General features: G+C 41.7%; 1 protein-coding gene across 3 annotated transcripts; it reads left to right on the top strand.

The window, feature by feature from the left end:
• Positions 1-1,202: 1,202 nt before the first annotated feature.
• On the top strand, positions 1,203-20,479 carry LOC109902526 (mesoderm induction early response protein 2-like). Of its 3 annotated transcripts, XM_020498947.2 has the most exons (13): positions 1,217-1,514; positions 3,389-3,539; positions 7,276-7,401; positions 7,929-8,043; positions 8,877-8,980; positions 9,092-9,161; positions 9,290-9,441; positions 10,353-10,434; positions 12,659-12,753; positions 13,009-13,139; positions 16,833-16,930; positions 17,404-17,501; positions 18,347-20,479. In XM_020498947.2, exons 2-12 carry the CDS (start codon positions 3,513-3,515, stop codon positions 17,457-17,459), a joined length of 1,056 nt encoding a protein of 351 aa, XP_020354536.1. In that variant the 5' UTR covers positions 1,217-1,514; positions 3,389-3,512; the 3' UTR covers positions 17,460-17,501; positions 18,347-20,479. The 3 variants fall into 3 exon arrangements, with proteins under 3 accessions (XP_031641963.1, XP_020354536.1, XP_031641964.1); XM_031786103.1 differs by lacking the exon at positions 17,404-17,501 and having other exon boundaries at positions 1,203-1,514; XM_031786104.1 differs by lacking the exons at positions 1,217-1,514; positions 17,404-17,501 and adding an exon at positions 1,550-2,055.
• The last annotated feature ends 836 nt before the right edge of the window (positions 20,480-21,315 follow it).

Below are 21,315 nucleotides of genomic sequence, written 5' to 3'. Positions count from 1 at the left end.
TTCTGATTTGATGAAACATTTCTCTGTCGAGACAGAAAAATACTTTGAAGTCCGATTTTGCAATAATAAAAAAACAGTAGTCACTGCGTTTGCCTTTGTTAACCATTGTGACAAAGGACAGCATGTGGCCCTCTACCATATACACACACACACACACAAATACAGATTCATCACAGCCCCACACAGCACACTTACATAGAGGACATCAGGATACCTTATACCAGAGGCATTCAAAGAATGACAATTTGTGGCTGTCACAGAGTGAAGAAAAACCTTGTCTCCTCCTTATCAACTGAATTCGTATCATACCTGCTGGAATTTTGACCACACAAGGGAATTGAAGGAAAACAAAGAGGAGACAAATCAAGAATACATAATCATGGTCCTTTCTCCCCCATTGCTCTTTGTTTAGTTTTGCCCCTTTACAGAGCATGTACAACACACTGTCTACCTCAGCATATTTATCTTCACGTTGCCTCTCGATTTTGGCATGTAGCAAAGGTTTTGCCTGGTAATTTTTGACTTGCTGATTCCTGTCAGATCCCGACTGGTCATAGTAAGTTGACACTTTGTGATAGGCTCTTCCTCCTTCCATTTATTATTGTTTGAAGTAGTCTACTTTCAGCCTTGTCATCCAGTTACTGTTGGCTCATCTTATTTAGTTGACTATGTCATTCTATATACACCACAATGCAGTTTTCACTTTCTCAGTTTGTGTAGTGTCACCATTTAGGACTTATAAAAGGGTCATATTGCTATGTCATACATTCACATACATGTATTTGTTTTTCTCTATCTCATGGAAGCACTGGGGACTGGGGAAGCCCTCATATTCCCTCTTTATACCTTTATCAGCTCTGACCATTTCTGCCCCCTCCCTTCATACAGTATCCATCTCCCATCCAATGAGATCAAGGCAGTGACTATGTAACATTGGGTCACACACACTCTAGGAAACATTTATGTGGGAGTCAAACAAAGTTTTATGTTGTCTGTTGTCTTTTTCTGCTATCTAGAGTCACCATGATGTTCCTTATAGCTTGTCTGTACAGCCTACTGGAGCCTACTCACATGGGTAGACCATCATTCTTTACTAAACTAGATGACTGTCAATTCATTTATTGGGAAAATATAGCCCATGATAATCAGATTGGCTACATTGGCTATTCAGGGTCATAGGTGAACAAACATGTGATATCAATTTCAAAGGACTACTTTACAAACATCTGAACTGCAATCATTGTGCTTTGTTCGTTATTTTCAGCAAGAGGGATGTCAAGTTTATGAACGCTTGTAACAATACCAGACGTCTGTGTGAATAGTACACGGGGTACTGTCTCATTTCTTTATTTTTTCATGTAGTTGACTGTCATCGCGGTTGCTGAAATGTTGCAGCAATAAAATAGGGCTGCTGTTGCTGAGGCTCAGCGGCTGGCTGTACATAGGCTAGACTAGAGCCATAGCTCTACAACATCCGGGCATTCCTCAGCCTGCGCAGAAACGGAATGGCGGAGGTAAGTGAGCAAAAAGGCTTGGGGAGGAACATGAGGACTAATGATTTTGAAACAGCTCCGCATTTGAGAGCCTCTGTAATCCTAGACGGCAGATATCGATGTTGGCAATCGTATCAACGGGTTACGCAGGGTTGTGAGTTAGCTAGCCATGGGTTGATAACTAACGAAGTAAAATGGGGGAATTTTGTCCGTCTCGCCTCTCCGCGTTCTTCGCGTTAAAAAGCCATTCCCAATTTGCCAGATCGTGCGCTATAGAAAACAATGGGAGACCGGCTAGACGGTGGTGCTGAAGAAGTGGTCCAGGTGTGCTCCGTTATAGCAAGGCATTTTGACTACAAACTTTGAGAGAAGTCCGACTTATTTCAGATACTTTCTTGGTGTCTTTTCGGGTGAAAACGCAACCTCTAGAACTATTTCCTCTCTCGGGTCATTCGTGTGTCAGAGGAAGGAACGTTCAGCACCAAGTTACAGGAAAGCGCCCTGGCCCTGGTCAACGCGTCCTAAAGTGGAGTGGACCAAGCTTTACAAAGTGGCTGTAAACGTAGGGCTACCAGGCTGTCACTAATGTATTGTTTGTGAAAGTATTCGACCAAGAGTTTTAAGTAGACCACTGCTCTATTTACTTAAGGTCAAAAGTAACTCTTGAAAGTTGTTGTAGCCCTGAACTAGCTCACCTGATTGACCAACTCAAAGCCTTGATGATTAGTTGACAAGTTGAATCAGGTGTGCTAGCTTTGGAATAGATCAAATACATGGTGGAATGGCTGGAGGTCCCCCAGGAGATGTTTGAGAACCACTGTCATAGGTCAACTCGTCCTATCTTCATGGATTGTCTTTTTGGCCAAACAGTTACATTTTTGTAATACCATTAGTTTCCACTGTTGGATCAACTTTGTCCGTTCTTTAATTCATGAGTGGCTGTAAGGCAAGTAGAAAGACTGGTAACACTTTACTTAATATGACAGTTGGGCCTATGCATTATTGGGTTGAGCCCTGAATGCTGATTGGCTGACAACCATGGTATATCAGACCATATACCACAGGTATGACCAAGCATGTATTTTTACTGCTCAAATTACGTTGGTAACCAGTTTATAATAGCATTAAGGCACCTCTGGGGTATTTGGTATATAGCCAATATGTGTCCAGGCACTCTGCGATGCTTTGTGCATAAGAACAGCCCTTAGCTGTGGTATATTGGCCATATACCCCCCACATGCCTTATTGCTTAATTATAAACTGGGTTGTTAGAGCCCTGAATGCAGATTTGGCTGACAGCCATGGTATACAACATTTATTTTTACTGCTCTAATTACATTGGTAACCAGTTTATAATAGCAATAAGTCACGTCAGGGGTTTGTGGTATATGGCCAAACTCGGCGTTGTGTTGTGCATAAGAACAGCCCATAGCCGTGGTATATAGACAATACACCCCACCCACCCCCCCCCCGGGCCTTATTGCTTTATTATAGCTCTATAATGCATTTGAGGACTTGTCGTAAGCAAGTATGACAGGTCTTATGTCTTATTATCATCTCATAATGATCCTGACTAAATAAAAGTAATTTCGAGTTGACAATTGACAATTTGCTACATTAAGACATACCATTATAATAAGACATGAAAAAGACTTATACGTGCTTCAACAAGTAAGAAAGCATAATATCTGTGGGCATTATACCTGTACTGTTGCTCCTCAGTCTGTGGGTGTGTCCAGCTGTCCACTGTAGAACCAGTCATCAGCTCTCAATTTCAGTTGAAAAAGGGTGGTTCAGAAGAAGCCAAGGGTCAGCTGATCTATAATGGGATGAACAGGCACCTCTTGATCCTCCACGATGGTAACTGTGTGTGTGTGTGTGTGTGTGTGTGTTAGCTGGTTCGATGGGCTCTGGAGATCACAGACGCAGCCTAGTGGAGATCCTGAGGCAGGGCTATGAGGGGCCGGAGGAGGAGTCCAGGGCCCTAGTGGAACTGGAGAAGAGCCTAGGTGCCGCCCAATGAAGATGGCAGCACGCCCCCACACTGTGAGTACAGCTCCTCTGGCATACGGGGCTTCATTTATCAACCGTGTATAACATTCTTACTACTGTAAATTCGGATGTACGTGGAGATTCTAGGGTTTGCATACACAATAAACTGATCAAACTGTCGCATGCAACATATATGCATATTTTCATTGATAAATCAGAGCCAAACTATATTTACAAACCCGCCTGGAAAACAACCTCCATTCACCTTTTATGGTAACAAAAGCACCCTCATTTGTTGTATGATTTGAAGATGTTGGAATTGGGCCATGATAAAAGAAAGCGCAATGGCAAATGTTATTACATTTCTGTAGAGAAATGGGAAAAAGGTTTTAATCTTTTGCAGTGATTTTTTTCAAACTAAAAACGCATGCCGCCTATAGTGAGTGCCAAACACTGGCCACGCATTCTACAAGATTGATTGTCCTTTCAAACAATTTAAAAGTAAATGCTACAGCCCACACTTCTATGCAAAATACAAATTGTTCAATATTTTGCTGATCAATAGATGATTTTGTTTCCTTGGTGTAGGCTCAGAGATTAAATGGGCTATGTTGTGCTTCTTTCTCACAACTATGCTGTAGCCTACACATACTTTCAAATACTTTAAATAGGCTACCAGTCTATTTACTTTTGAGCATGCATGGCTAATATTTGTTGTTTAGCGGGAATAAACCAGTCATGTCAGAAAAGGAGAGACATGTCCTGCAATATGATTATGATTTAGGTTATTTTATTTTTTATTATATAGGCCTATGTGACCAACCGGCTTGATTCGGTCTTAAGTAGCAACATTTGAATTTATTTTTTATTTTTTACATTGGATAAAAGTAAAGACTCAGAGCTAGAAAATGGTATATCAAACACTACAGTTGAGGAACAATGGGAAAGTAATTCTGCTTTGAAAGTTGATAAACTTGTAACCCCACTTTTGAGAAAATGGCCCTTGAATGTTTTGGTACACCTACTGGAGAGCCCTGCATTGTCTACACCCATTCAGCATTGTTCACACCCTCTTAAGCCTTAGCCCAAACCATCTCTTTAAGGATTCACATGTGAGGCCATGTGCTAAACAGAGTGAGTATGGTAGTGTACTAAACAACCAAAGATTTCAAGACTAAAGGCTGGTTTATGCTACATCTATTGACATGTCTGTATCCAGTTGTCGCAGGGACATCATGAACATTCTATTGTCGTCCGACATTAAACTTGTCCTTGTGAAAAAGTATAAACACAAAAACGACAGGCTGCATGGCATCAGTAGCCTGGTGGTCCAAAATAGCATAACTGGTGTATGTTAACCTCCCAGGGATATATGGGATGCTAGCTTCCCACCTGGCCAAAAGCCAGGGAAAATGCCAAATTCTAATAAATTATTATAAAAATCACACTTTCATTAAATCACACATGCAAGATAGCAAATTAAAGCTACACTTGTTGTGAATCCAGCCAACATGTCAGATTTCAATGATCTGATGATAGCACCCCAGTAAACAAAGAGAGAGAAGCATATTTCACCCCTTCAGGCGCGACACAAAACGTAGAAATAAAAATATAATTCTTGCCTTACCTTTGACGAGCTTCTTTTGTTGGCACTCCAATATGTCCTATAAACATCACAAATGGTCCTTTTGTTAGATTAATTCCGTCGATATATATCCAAAATGTCCATTTATTTGGCGCGTTTGATCCAGAAAAACACCGGTTCCAACTTGCACAACGTGACTACAAAATATCTCAAAAGTTACCTGTAAACTTTGCCAAAATATTTCAAACTACTTTTGTAATACAACTTTAGGTCTTTTTTAACATAAATAATCCATATAATTGAAGACGGGATGATCTGTGTTCAATACAGGAGGATAACAAACTGTAGCTAGCTTTCTGGTCATGCCTCTATCTAACAGTACACTACAAGTGACCCTCGTTCTGAACAGGGCTACTTCTTCATTACACAAAGGGAAAACCTCAACCAATTTCTAAAGACTGTTGACATCCAGTGGACGCGGTAGGAACTGCAAGAAGGTCCCTTAGAAGTCTGGTTCCCAATGAAAACCCATTGAAAAGAGAGTGACCTCAAAAACAAAAACATCTGAATGGTTTGTCCTCTGGGTTTTGCCTTCTAAATAAGTTCTGTTATATTCACAGACATGATTCAAACAGTTTTAGAAACTTCAGAGTGTTTTCTATCCAAATCTACTAATAATATGCATATCTTATCTTCTGGGGATGAGTAGCAGGCAGTTTAATTTGGGCATGAAAATACTGCCCCCTGTCACCAAGAAGTTAACATCAATAAACCCATCTGTTTAAAAATGAATCTAGTATATGTCAATCTAGCAAATCAGGCAACTAAAAGCAACTTTCTAAACAATATTTTGGTTTGTTTCTAGTTTGTTAGCTAGCTATAGTTAATGTAAAGCTAGCTGGCTAGAGCCAGTTTAAATAATGACCATACCATATAGCTGACAATGTCTTAAATTTAGACAATTTGTATTCATTATTACAGAAAAATAAGCTCACAACAATATAAATATTTACAAGTTAATAGCAAGCTATTTACAGAAAATAGCTTATGGTTGTTAGTTTGACAAAATTAAAGCAGGGCATTCTACCGGAGAATTTTAGAACTGTAGAACACTGTCTTTAGAACACTGTCTCGTTGGCCTAACGTTATATCCTAATTTGACATTGGTGCAGGTCATGTTGTTCTTCACATTACTGTCTCTGGTAAACAAGCAGTGTTAAATTAAATCTCAGTTTATTTGTCACATGCACAGGATACAGAAGGTGTAAACGGTACAGTGAAATGGTTACTTGCATAGTGGAGTCTTTTGTTAAGACATGTAGCTAGCTAGCTAAACAATTATCCATAATCCCTATTCATAATGTTACAACCCTGCATGAATCTGCAGGTAGCTAAAACTAACCAACTAGGTTCAATGTTAGCTAGCTAGCTAACATTAGGCTATAACTTGCAATGCAAATGGCTCTGACATTCAAATAATATTACTACACAGATCATACACGTAACGTTAGCTAGCTAGCTAACAGTGCGCTTCACCTAACAATGAAAACAACTTTCTGACAAATTAGAAATGCAGAATATCTTAAAATGTAGCTAGCTAGACTCTCTTACATGGTTCAACGATTTTCCCTCTCTGTCACGGATGCCATGGTTGCCCTTAGTTTGAGATGTAATCCGGAGACAGGTGTTTTATACAACAGTGTGTTCTCGTTTTGACTCCCTCTGCATATTTGCAATGAAACGACATACGACATGTAGCTATCATACTCTGCTTCCACCAGACATTCCACTGATTTCAAAACTCGGTCCTCCTGAAAATTAGCAACGCTTTTGCAGATCTTTGTGATTTTTTTTTTTTTTTTTAAAGCAGCATTATAAAGGATTACCTACACATGCTGAGCATCTCATGTTATAGACAGAAGATTGCTACATGACAGACCAATCCGAACTCATATCTCGGCATGTCCAGCCCAGCTATTACCTCAGTCAATCATGGCTAGCGGGAAGGTTCCTGTATTTTTCCGAGGCTAAACCAACTAGGTTCAAAAGCTTGACCACACTGCACCCCTCCAGACCAGTAGGGAATAACATTATTCTATGTAATAGATGATAAATTATTTCATAATTCCAAATTATATCGCCCAATCTCACATTGACCCAGAGCGATCACTCTCTCTCTCTCTGTCCCCCTTTCTCTCTGTGTAGGGCAGTGAGATGCCCCTGGAGGAGCTGCTGGCGCTGTATGGCTACGAAGTGTCTGACCCCCTCCTACAGCAGGACAGGGAGCCCAATGAGCTGTCAGCCAGTCTGCCTGACATGACACTGGACAAGGTGAGACCTGGGTATACCTAGACATAGCTGAGACAGATAACTGAAAACAGAGCCAGAAAAGCATCAGATCAAGGGTGCTGAGACCCTCGAATTCCACAGTCCAGACAGTTTTTGTTTCTTCTTAGTACTTCATTGATTAATTGGTTATTGGTGCACCTACCTGGTTTTCCAGGCAGAAGTCAATCAATAGTTAAAAGGCAAGGTGGAAAACCAGCATAGAGTACACTGTATTTGTCGTGGAGCTGTGTACTCCTACATTCAAAAGCATTGCATGATACATGTTTTGGCATTGACATGATGTCTATTGATTCTTTCATGGATTAATGGATAATTATGACTTGGTCCGTAAAGAAATTAGTTAAGACTGCTTCTTGATGGCCTGTCTTATCTATAAACACTCAGAAAACATGACAATTACAGAATCGCTTTCATATATCATAAATGCCATTTACTTTACTGTGTGTGATGCTAAGAGAAGGTAGTGGACTGTTCCATTGAGACAGTAATGGACTGTTTCATTCTTCCAGGACCAGATAGCTAAGGATCTGTTCTCAGGAGAAGATGAAGAGGAGTCATCAGCTGATGACCTCACTCCCTCTGTCACCTCCCATGCCTCCGACCTCCTCCGCCGCCACCTAAGAGGTACAACCACTGATGTCCTATACAGTATCATACTATATAATGGGTATGACACACTTCCTCCCTTCCCAGCACAGCTACCACTTTCCATTAACAGACCTCCACCCACCCAGCCCACCACTCAGGAGAATCCCCTTCCTGTCAATCAATATATTTTTTAAATGGTCCGAGTGCTCTTTTATGGCAAGACTGATTTGTTGTACTGGGAAGGTGTTATTGGGTAGTATTATGAGAATGCTACATATTGGCAGTGGTGTAAAGTATTCAAGTACAAATACTTTAAAGTACTACTTAAGTTTTTTGGGTATCTGTACGTTACTTTACTATTTATTTTTTTGACTACTTTTACTTTTACTTCACTACATTCCTAAAGAAAATTATGTACTTTTTTTCCTGACACCCAAGAGTACTTGTCACATTTTGAATGATTAGTAGGTGAGGAAAATGGTTAAATTCACACATTTATCAAGATAACATCCTTGGTCATCCCTACTGCCTCTGATCTGGCTGACTCACTAAACACACATGCTTTGTTTGTAAATTATGTTGGAGTGTGCCCCTGGCTATCAGAAAATGAAAAACACAAGAAAATGGTGCTGCCTGGTTTGCTTAATATAAGGAATTTGAAGTGATTTATACTTTTACTTTTGGTACTTAAGTATGTTTTAAACCAAATACTTTTCGACATTTACTCAAGTAGTATTTCACTGAGTGACTCACTTTTACTTGAATCATTTTCTATTAAGGTGTATTTACTTTTACTCAAGTATGACATTTGTGTACTTTTTCCACCACTATATAGTGGTGTAACAAATGTTCCCATTTTTATTCTCCAGCCCATTCCCTAGCAAGTGGAGATAAAGGCACCTTAGTCAGCACTTCAGAAGAAGACTCAGACAATGATGACGACACCTCCATTCCCTCCAATGATGGACGCAAGGTGAGACACTGGGGACTACTGAACAGCGCTCAAATCCCCTACAATTACTCTTTAGGTAAATATAAAAACCTGTTTTCTGTGTGACTTAAACTGTGGTTGTTCTTTTACCAGGACATCATGGTGGGCTCAATGTACCAAGCCAAAATCCCTACTCTCAGCCTATACTCAGACCAGGAGAGAGGTAACCCCAAATTTCCCCTTTCAGAATCAGTGCATATTTTGGATTAGTGTGTTGACACTTTTTAATTCACCTCCGTCTCACAAACATCCTTATTTATACCTGTGTGTCTCTCCATCTCCTGCTCTCAGTCTATGAGAATGAGGACCAGCTCCTGTGGACCCCAGACATGCTGTCAGGCCATGCTGTAGAGGAGTTCTTACTGAGTGCCCAGAGATGGGGAGGCCAGGAGGGCGCTAAAGACACCCTTATCACTGGCGAAATAATCAAAGACAATGATCAGGTACTGTAGCGGGTTGGGGACTAAAGCAGGAACAGAGTGGGACTTAGTGGGGTTAGAGCTATACTGAGCAAAAATATGAACGCAACATGCAAGAATTTCAATGATTTTACCGAGTTACAGTTCGTAAGGAAGTCAGTCAATTGAAATAAATTCATTAGGCCCTAATCTATAGATTTCACATGACTGGGCAGGGGCGCTGACACGGGCGGGCCTGGCTCCCAAGTGGGTGGGCCTATGCCCTCCCAGGCCCAGCCAATCAGAATAATATTTCCCTGCCAAAAGCCTTTATTACAGACAGAATACTCCTAAGTTTCATCAGCTGTCTGGGTGGCTGGTCTCGAATGATCCCGCAGGTGAAAAAGCCGGCTGTGGAGGTAAAACAACATTGAAGGTGGCTTATGGTAGAGAAATTAACATTACATTTTCTGGCAACAGCTCTGGTGGACATACCTGCAGTCAGCATGCCAATTGCACGCTCCCTCAAAACTTTAAACATCTGTGGCATTGTGTTGTGTGACAAAACTGCAAATTTTAGAGTGGCTTTTTATTGTCCTCAGGACAAGGTGCACCTGTGTAATGATCATGCTGTTTATTCAGCTTCTTGATAATCCATCCACCTGACAGGTGTGGCATATCTTGGCAAAGGAGAAATGCTCACTTAACAGGGATGTAAACCAATTTGAGCACAACATTTTGGAGAAATAAGCTTTTTGTCTGTATGAAACAGTTCTGTGATCTTTTATTTTAGCTCATGAAACATGGGACCAACACTTTACATGTTGCGTTTATATTTTTGTCCAGTATACATTTGTTGGCCAATGAACTTTGTTTGAATGTTGAGTAACTTCACATTGTGGTCGACGTCACAGATTTCAGTCACAACTGTTTCCCCTTTTGTCTCTTTCCCTCAGGCTCTGTATGAGCTGGTGAAATGCAGCTTCAATGCAGAGGAGGCACTGAGAAGACTGCGCTTTAATGTGAAAGTATTCAGCGGTAAGACCTTTCACTACACATTTACTACTTCTGCCTAGTATGCATTGGCATCTTCTTGCAATACCTTACTAGTAACAACAACTCTATGAACTTATATCAATAATAACTCACTAGTGGAAGCGAATGATTAATTCAACTCAATACAATGTTGCCTTTGAGGTACCAACCAGGGGTGGTGGGTGGGGTGGTGGTGGTTGTTCCCCCAAAAACAAAATTGTATTGACTTGAATTAAGATCCTTCAACTCAATAACCACCCCTGTAAATCAAAAATGTGTTGTTAATGCCCTCCAGCTGTTTAGTCTCTGGATGCTACTAGTATTTTCAATTTCAGAGCATTTAAAAAAGTTGTCCCAAATTTCTTGTGGGATCATGGAACGTCTTTGCTATCTTTGGAACTTCCTCTGCTTTCCCTTGGAAATGCAATTATTTGATAGACCTAACATGAACCCATGTTACCAACAACTTGAAAACACACTCATTCTATATAATGGCCTAGGTCAAATATTTAGGCTAAACCTCGGGGCTCACAAGAGTCTTATATCTTATTCGTATCAGCAGTCCTACCCTGAAACCCTTTTTGAATATGGGCCATGGTCTGCCATCTTGACTAAGGCTATAAAATGTTTTTGATCCTGCATTTCCAGTTGTGCACATCCAAGCTGGGAGTGTAGGTGAAAATGTAGCCAATTGTGTCCGCTCCAGTGTAGGCTGCACTTTCAGTGCAGCAAACTCTCTCCATAAGTTCAGTGAGGATCTCTGAATGATCCAATGTTGACCTAAATGATAATGATGATAAATACAATCCACCTGTGTGTAATCAAGTCTCCGTATAAATGCACCTGCACTGTGATAGTCTCAGAGGTCCGTTAAAAGCGCAGAGAGCATCATAAAGAACAAGGAACACACCAGGCAGGTCCGAGATACTGTTGTGAAGAAGTTTAAAGCCGGATTTGGATACAAAAATATTTCCCAAGATTTAAACATCCCAAGGAGCACTGTGCAAGCGATAATATTGAAATGGAAGGAGTATCAGACCACTGCAAATCTACCAAGACCTGGCCGTCCCTCTAAACTTTCAGCTTATACAAGGAGAAGACTGATCAGAGATGCAGCCAAGAGGCCCATGATCACTCTGGATGAACTGCAGAGATCTACAGCTGAGGTGGGAGACTCTGTCCATAGGACAACAATCAGTCGTATATTGCACAAATCTGGCCTTTATGGAAGAGTGGCAAGAAGAAAGCCATTTCTTAAAGATATCCATAAAAAGTGTCGTTTAAAGTTTGCCACAAGCCACCTGGGAGACACACCAAACATGTGGAAGAAGGTGCTCTGGTCAGATGAAACCAAAATTGAACTTTTTGGCAACAATGCAAAACGTTATGTTTGGTGTAAAAGCAACACAGCTCATCACCCTGAACACACCATCCCCACTGTCAAACATGGTGGTGGCAGCATCATGGTTTGGGCCTGCTTTTCTTCAGCAGGGACAGGAAAGATGGTTAAAATTGATGGGAAGATGGATGGAGCCAAATACAGGACCATTCTGGAAGAAAACCTGATGGAGTCTGCAAAAGACCTGAGACTGGGACGGAGATTTGTCTTCCAACAAGACAATGATCCAAAACATAAAGCAAAATCTACAATGGAATGGTTCAAAAATAAACATATCCAGGAATTAGAATGGCCAAGTCAAAGTCCAGACCTGAATCCAATCGAGAATCTGTGGAAAGAACTGAAAACTGCTGTTCACAAATGTTCTCCATCCAACCTCACTGAGCTCGAGCTGTTTTGCAAGGAGGAATGGGAAAAAATTTCAGTCTCTCGATGTGCAAAACTGATAGAGACATACCCCAAGCGGCTTACAGCGCAAAAGGTGGCGCTACAAAGTATTAACTTAAGGGGGCTGAATAATTTTGCACGCCCAATTTTTCAGTTTTTGATTTGTTAAAAAAGTTTGAAATATCCAATAAATGTCGTTCCACTTCATGATTGTGTCCCAAAAGTTCAAGGGGGCCGAATACTTTCGCAAGGCACTGTAGATAATGGAAATCATTGCATTCAAACTTTGTGGCGCTTATGGGGTGCTTATGGGGTGAATGGATTTACAGTTATCATCTTCACATGGTGAGTTACTGTAATAGGGCTGTAGTATGAGTTACAAATAATTAAAGTCTGTTTTTAGGGTATATTCCCACCTAACTGCTGTTGTCTTCTGTGTAGAGGAGCTGTGTGCCTGGAGCGAGGAAGAGTGTCGAAACTTTGAACATGGCTATCGAGTTCATGGGAAGAACTTCCACCTCATTCAGGCCAATAAGGTGAGCAAGAACCGAAACTTCCATCGTCAGGTTTGGGGAGAACCTGATTTGCTACAAAGCTGGAATTCTCTGTTTTTCAGTCATGACATTGACTGGTATCATACATTACCCCTTAAATGCAAATGTTGACAGCTGCTTCATCATAACCTGTACAGGCGCACCTGTACAAACCTGCTTGTCTGCATTGATCAGACAGGAAACTCACTGATCTCCATACTGCAGCAAACAGTAAACCACAGTGTGTTTACATGTCAGGTACGCACACGGTCGGTGGGGGAGTGTGTGGAGTATTACTACATGTGGAAGAAGTCGGACCGCCATGAGTACTTTACCCAGCAGACCACCAAGCTGGGTCGCAAGAAGTACAGTCTGCAGTCAGGGAACATGTAAGTAGCACTGCAGATATGAGACGGTCTATCTCAATGACCCTTTTCAGGGATGCAAACTAGTCCCTTTTCAGCAGAATTCTCCGTTTTGAATCCAAAATAGGTGACCCAAGTGATTCGTGTAGATCCGTCGAGGAAAGTTTGGGCGAGGGGTGGGGGGAGGCTTTGGATGACTACTGGCTGTATGCGAACGAGTGATGAGCGTTTGGAGCAGTACTGGCTGTATCCGAGGTGTTCACATAACAACAGAATGCAGGACGCGACTGAAGAGAGAACATACGACCAATGTGCTAGTTGCAGCGTCAGCGTGCGCTCTGGAAAGAGGCGTGGAAGGCAGTTTGACTGTTCATTTACAGCGGTGGGTCCCCTGAACTATAACAAAGAGGTATGTGAGAAGCCTACTTCATGAGCTCTAACCGGAAACTGTCATTTGGAAAGTTTGAGGTGAGGGAGAAAGTGTGGTGGAACAAGTATTGTTAGCATTGTTAAGTATTTTGCTAGCTGGATCGAATTATCCGTTATAGCTTTCCAGAGAAATGTTGAGCAACATTAGCCAACATTAGGTCAAATAATTTAGTTTATGGTGTGAAAATTAGCTGGCTAAAAAAGTCAGACAGCTAACGTTATAACATCAGGTTACGTTAGTAACCTAACCAATTCGCTATAGTAATAACTGGTAACGTTAACGATATACGACTCCTTGCCGTTCCTCAAGTTATAACGCGTTAGTTACTTACTGGACCCTGGCAATCTGTGTGAAATGTTAACGTTAACTAGCTAACAAACTAACTACTATCTGTGAAGTAATGTTTTCCCTCTACAGTAAGTTATGTGGTTAATTTTCAGAATGAGAGAATTAGGGGAAAATGAGGTGTTGCTTGTGGAGCTGGGCCTGGCTTAAACTGGATGCCACTATAGAGGTGAAAGGAACACCACACACTTCCCTCTTTCTCATGTGTTCAATACAGTGGATAAAAAGGAGTATGCCAGGTGTACTCTCTGCCTGAAAGAGGTCAATTATGCCAACAAAGGGTATTTATCATGCTCTGCTGGCACATTGTAGAACCGATGTCCACAGGCAGAAGATGTACAATGTAATGATGTGCAGTGTAGCCCAAATATATTGCTTTTGTTGTGTTGAACTTGACAGTAACACTTGTGTGTGAGTGAGGGGGGATTATTACATTTTTTACTCAGTGAACGTTATTTTTGCACACATGTAGCCTTGTGCAATTGATCGATGTCTACTATAGTGACCACTAGAATAGAGCAATAATAGAATGCCTGTTTGTTTCATTCTATTTCTACTTAATAGAGCTACCCCTACTTTTTTCCATTTCTGCCTGAAGACATACCCAAATCTAACTGCCTGGAGCTCAGGCACAGAACCAAGGATATGCATATTCTTGGTACCATTTGAAAGAAAACACTCTGAAGTTTGTGTAAATGTGAATTGAATGTAGGAGAATATGACAGCGGCAGATGGACACCTTGGCACTGGGGGCTCCCATTCGTAGTCAGTGTCACTGTGAAAGAAAATGTTCAGTTAGAATAGTTTCACATATGAGCCCTGTATCAAGAGGTATAATAAACAGATATATATAGAGTACAGGGAACATAAGGTTGAATATATTATTATAGACCTGCTAGATCTACTGTCTCATTTATATTATGACATTCCAGCTAGATCTACTGTCTCTATTATATTATGACAGACCAGCTAGATCTACTGTCTTTATTATATTACAACAGACCAGCTGTATCTACTGTCTCCATTTCACTTTGGCCATTGTTGTGGGCCTGCCCTCCCCTCAACAGCCTCAAATAGGCTATTTCATTTTACAAATAATATTTTATATTATTAATTTCAAACAACGGCATTAGCATGAGAAGAACTTACCAGTCCAAAACAATGTCCTTTCCGTTCAAAACATATTCCTCCATTTGGGAATCGCTAAATGAATCGTCCTCGATCAATTTCTTCTAAAATTGTGTGTACATCTGTATATCTAGACTTAGATTTAGCGTTTCCTGACTTAGTCGCCATACTGATTGATATATAAACAGCTGAATATGCGCATTACCAAAACAATGCTGTGTGCAACATGCGTTGCTCCTTCCGGTATGAATCGTCAATGGCGAATTAACCTCTTTACGCCGGAGTTTACTACATGGATTGGTCTTCCAACACATAAACATTACATATAGCCGTTTACCTCAGCTCATTGGCTATCTACCCAGCTAGATTTCAAGACGATCAGTGGTCATTGGGTTAAAATACAGTCAATCAACGAAACAGCGGGCAAATCATTGGTGCACAATGATGTCATTACTTGTTGTCTTCAAATCGGTTTCTTTCAGTCAATACGTCCCACGAAATGACCCATCAGGTTTGGTTGTGTTACAAACAAACCAGTTGATTGCAATGAAACCAAACATGACTGGAAAAGTCACGTTCTGTGTGTGTATTTACCTCGAATGTGTTGTTGAAAATGGAATGAGACGGAATTCACAACACAGGTGGTTCAAAAAAAAATTCGAGTTAGGCCATAAAAATGGATTTGATCAAACAAAAAACCACTCATTGTGTAACAATGAGCATTGGGATTGCAAACCGAGGAAGGTCGTCAAAGGTAAACAAACATTTTATTTTAAAAAATGTTTAAAAAATTGTGATTTTTGTTACGCCTGTGCTGGTTGAAATAGTTGTTTTTTATGGGGCTCTATCCTCAGATAATCGCATCGTATTCTTTCGCAGTAAATCATTTTTAATATCTGACAACGCAGTTGGATTAGCAAGATTCTAGGCTTTCGAAACATGTGAGACACTTGTATTTTCATGAATGTTTAATATGACTATTTGACTATTGTTGTCGAATTTCATCCTGCTACCGGGGTCCGTGCGCAAAGAGGTTAAGATATTTTTTCCCCCAAGTGCAATATTTAGATGTGTGTGTGGTCACAAGCATTCTATTATAAAGGCTGTCATGGCTAACTGCAATATTATTATTTTTTCTTTTTCTATTTTTTCTCTTAAGACTTGAGTATCATTTGCAGTAAAGTCTAGGAAACACATATCATTGGAATGCTTCCTTTACATTTTTTTCAGGTTCACATTAACAACTTTTTATTTTACACACAGAGACTGATCATGTAGATCATATTCTTTGTTTACTTAGTTAAAACCTGCATTTCCCCTTGGCAGGGATTTTTTTGCATGTTTCAGTGCAAAAAAGAAAATGTGTCACCTTTTTGGGCCCTCACCAGTTTATATCCCTGCTTTCTAGACTTGACACTCAAGCTGCATTTAAATGCCGGCTAAATTAGCACATGCCCCCATCATGTTGGTTGTTATGATCTTCTTCTTGGCATGACATTGTTCTCAGAATATATTATTTAAATATGGTGTCGGAAAAGGAAATGTGGACACAGCAGACATATGTTTACCATGATGGGAATGTGACAGGATCATCTTTATCAGAACAGGAAAGCTGCATGTAAACAACAGGTGTAGAGACAAGTAAACAATATAACCTCCCGATTGTCATTGTTTTCAGACCAGAGATTTGTATTATGTTTAGCTGATATCATGCTGGGAGTTTGAAACTCAAAGTGGAAATGAATGTTCTTCTTGGACAAGTTCATGTGCAGTTGGGACTGTTTACACAAGTTTCCTACTGTGTTGTCTTCCAGGGAGGATGGAGAGCAGGATGGAGAGGTTGGGGAGATGGAGGGGTGCTCCCAGATTGAGCCCCACTCACCCCCACCAGTCACGGACCTGGACAAGCAAGGTAACCCCTGGTCCCTAGCCTTAGTCCCAGCCTTAGTCCCAGCCTTAGTCCCAGCCTTAGTCCCAGCCCCAGTCCTATACCTCAGCCCTGGCCCTGATTCCCGCCCCAGATCATTTTACTGAGACCGACAGACCACAAACACTACAGCTTGTTTGAAGGACTGAGGTCATAAGAGTTAGCTAGAACCATAAGTGATAGTTGTATGCCCTTGCCTCTGAAGTCGCAGGAATCCACCCACAAGCTGTACGATTTCAGAGATATGTCATGCCAAATCACCCCATATCCACCTGTCTCTGTCTTATTACATGAGTCTTATTATTTATTTTCTTTACTATATTATTTGTCTGTTTGATTGGTTGTGTTTATTAACATATGATTTAAAGCACCTTTATGTATTGTTTTATGTGTCTGTTTTCCCATTGCTTTGTGTGTGTTTGTGGTGTTTCTACCTGTGTGTTGACATGGCGGTGCAGAGGAGGAGGGCCGACCCCGTCGCAGACGAACGCCCCGCTTTCTCTTAAAGCCCTGAGCTCACTACACACAGGCCACTCTAATCAGGCAGGGCCACCAGGTAAAGATTCTAACCAGACAGGGCCACCAGGTAAAGACTCTAATCAGGCAAGACTCTAATCAGGCAGGGCCGCCAGGTAAAGACTCTAACCAGACAGGGCCACCAGGTAAAGACTATAATCAGGCAGGGCCACCAGGTAAAGACTCTAACCAGACAGGGCCTCAAGGTAAAGACTCTAACCAGACAGGGCCACCAGGTAAAGACTCTAATCAGGCAGGGCCACCAGGTAAAGATTCTAAGCAGGCAGGGCCACCAGGTAAAGATTCTAATCAGGCAGGGCCACCAGGTAAAGACAGACAGATAGAGGGATGGAGTGAGGGAGGTCTGGGGACAAGCTTCACTAACCCTACCTAGCTTATACTAACCCCACTGGAGTGCTTGATATGAGGTCAGGTTTTCATGAGGTCAAGTTTCATGTGGTCAGAACTAGAGGGTCTTTTCCAAAAGACTTTTGAGAGCATTATGATTCTCAGGCCAGGAAGTTGAAGGTATGAAATATAAAATACTAAACTATAATCAAATCTCAGGGCTTTTTTTGGAGGCGTAGCATTTTAGAAATGTTGTATTGGCTTCCTCTCAATACTTTCTGAATTGTAACCTAAAATGATTGATGAGTAGTTTATTTACATAATTTTTATAATTATGTTCTAATTATCTTACCATGTTTACCTGCCTTGTTAAATTGTACCTTGTCTGAAACTAAGATTTTGTGTAGAGCTGATTGTAACATTAAGGAGAAAAAAAGGGAACCATGCCCAATGTCAATGCCAGTGATGACTCGGTCAGTTACCATTGTGGTAGTGCTTGTTCAAGTCCCTCTTTGTAATTCTTCTCTCCTTGTCTAGATGCTGAATTGCAGATGGAGGTGTTGGAGCTGTGTGGTGCTCCTTGTCCCAGTCCAAGCCCACAGAGGGAGCAGCTGTTCACCGACTTATCTCCACTCCCCTCTCTGAAGGACCTGCAGCAGGAGCCCTCTCTGAACTGTCCTAGCCCGGTCCGCTGTCCCACCTCTCCCCCTGCCCAGCTCCACCCCTTCCCCCGGCCCAGCGGCAGCCCCACATCCTCCCCAGCAGAGCCTCATCTCCTGGGTTCTGGCTTCTACCAGCTGCAGCTGGGGCCCTTCCTTCCGGACGGCCTGTCCATGGGGCCAGAGGGTGGGGCCTCTCAGAGGCTGAAGGTGGACTTCTCCCTGCCATCCGTCCCCCAGCCCCCACCCTTGCCTGCCATTGCCCCATCCTCCTCCGTCACTTCTGACTTTGGGGCCATCAGCAGTTACCTGTGTCCCTCGGCCCTGTGCCCCCCTCCCGTCCAGCACTCCGGCTCTCTCACCAAGTGAGGGGAGGAAGAAGGGTGTCTTTACTCTGGAAAACATTCCAATAATGCCTGGGTTGTTTGTACTTCTAAGTACTTCCAGTTGAAGCTAACTTGGACCAGAGCTCACCCATGTGATGGTGTGAAGCTCCCCAGGAGAGAAACTGTCTTTTTGCCCGGGAGATAGGCCTACCTGTATCAGTGTTTACTAGGGGACTCCCACTGCTCACAAGCACAATGGCTTACCTACCTGTCTATTCTGGAAGGGCAGTAGTTCTACGGAGACGTTCTGAGAGAATTCTTAGATATAATGTTGGGACTGGAAAAGCTGTTGGGCTCGTTGATGGCTCCAAGGCCAAAACAGTTAGCCTGATGTTTGTTGCAGTGGCCTCATTCAGAGCAGAACTAGAGACTGTGATTTAACCTCCCTCACTGATTTCCCAACTTTTACTGGGAACAGTGAGCAGCAGACAGACCGCATGACCTGGAATCCATCATGCTGTATTATAGCAGATGTCCACGAGATGTTCTCATTCTCTATCAGTTCTGATAAGGCTGTTTTTAGAAGCAGGGTTCAATCTGCACTTGTATGACTTATCACCAATCTGACTGTGGACCTCTTAGGTAGGATCTGCCTCCCTGGTTCACTGTGAGAGCTTCCACCTCTCTTGAACATCTACAACTGAAACTGAAACTGAAACTGGTTTTGTATACAGTACGTTTAAGAGGGAAGATCTGTATAGGAATACCATGAAACTATGCTTTTGAGATTGTCACAATGTTTTTATTTTATTGGTCTTTGTTCCCAGTTCAGGTATTCATTGGCAGGTTTACAATAAGGAACCTGAGTTTGTGATGGGAGTCCTTGTGTTCTCTCTTTCCAGTATATGTTGACATTTAAAGGTCTTGTACAGTACCAAACTCCCACAATTGCCTGACAACCACGGTAGGCACATTAGCCTGTGTTTTGCGCATTATTGTACATGCTACTGTAGGTAAGTCACTGAATACACAGGTACTGTAGCCTCTGGCTTCTTCCCTGTATCTCAACTCTAGTTTTTGTGTGATTTAAGGTTTGAATATTGCCCTGAACCACCCATCCGACCTTGTGGATAACAGTCATTGACAAAGAACCAAAAGGGGTGTGTTCAGAAGGGTGAAGCCTTATGAACGTTGCAGATGGAGAATGTGATATACAGAGCTAACGCGCTTGCTTATTCCATACCGTTGCACCCTCCTGAACAGACCCCAGGTTTCATTGATGCTGTACTGTATTCTGCCACTAGAGGACCTTGGCTATCGCCTAGTCTGAAGAGAGCCTGCCTGCTTCGTTCCCCCTGCTCAGGGGGAGAGAATCTTTCCCCTGTGCTCTCTGTCCCGACGGCAGGAAAACTCAATTTCTTTATTTATTCCCCATTTTCTATTTTTATAGGTGGGGTTTTCCCTCTACTCCCTGCTCTGACCTAAGCTGTTCTAGATCGGTATGTTTTTGTTCAACCGTTTACAGGAGGTTCTGGACGTTGACTATCGGGACAGGAAGGGGAGTAGAAACACTGCCTTTTGTTTGTTTTTTAGCATTTATATCATACTGCTTCTGTTTATATTGGTTTGTAATTATAATTGTTATATTTTGTAAAAAAATATATATTAAAAATGTTGACAATTAATGAAAGTCATTGTGCACATACACACACCAGTACTTGAATCTTAGTCTTGTGTGCAACTCTGTTGAAAGAGACTTTAGTACTTCAATTCAATTTCCAACAACATTGTACCCACATGATTCTCTTGTGGACAGACTATGTATCTGACCAAATTATGCAAGATTTTAATTCTGGGCTCACCAAGATTGTACCAAAATGTTTTCACATATCCTGTGATTGGGTGGTGCCAGTATAGTAGCTGAATAACCCACACTGTGGAGATCTGTAGTTGTTCAGAAACTTGGTTAACGCAGAACTCACACTGAATAACCCAGTAGCTGAATAACACATACCCAAACAGATCCCCACAGTACTCATGTACTGGCCTTACACTATGCCTACGGTATAACCAGGCTTCAAATTCAACTGGATATTCTGTACATTTCTGCATTACATTATTTTGAATCAGGGTCTGGTTTATTTGAACTGATGCAACAGAGAGCAAGAAATTACAGGCTGACTTCCTCAAATGTAAACGCATTAATTATTCTGAATTCCTTGGAAAGTGACTAAGTGACTGACAGGTGAACACTAGCAAGGAGTGATAACCATTCATTAGGAAATGCGGGATGGATATGGCATCCACTAATTCCCATACATTGTTTTTCTAATGTGAGCTGTGATCCACAATTTGATAAACAAAATAGTGAGCTTGGCATGTGTAGCCTATTGGCCCACTGTATGAGAGGCTACTACAGGACATTGTCATAACTGGGGGTGGGGTGGTGGTGCAGCGAACAGAATGAGTTCGTAAGGTTCTTGGGACTGTCACACATCTCTACACACTGTCTACACAGAGC

The sequence above is a fragment of the Oncorhynchus kisutch genome, linkage group LG13 (genome assembly GCF_002021735.2).
Source record: "Oncorhynchus kisutch isolate 150728-3 linkage group LG13, Okis_V2, whole genome shotgun sequence".
Taxonomy (NCBI): Eukaryota; Metazoa; Chordata; class Actinopteri; order Salmoniformes; family Salmonidae; genus Oncorhynchus; species Oncorhynchus kisutch.
Note: the sequence above shows the minus strand (reverse complement) of the source record. Positions and strands in the feature narration are given on the sequence as shown.

Coding starts and splice junctions, on each gene's coding strand:
- LOC109902526 (XM_031786103.1), top strand. CDS start 3,513: ATGAAGATGGCAGCACGCCCCCACACT. Junction 3,540..7,275: donor TGGCAGCACGCCCCCACACT/GTGAGTACAGCT, acceptor CTCTCTGTGTAG/GGCAGTGAGATGCCCCTGGA. Junction 9,442..10,352: donor TAATCAAAGACAATGATCAG/GTACTGTAGCGG, acceptor TCTTTCCCTCAG/GCTCTGTATGAGCTGGTGAA.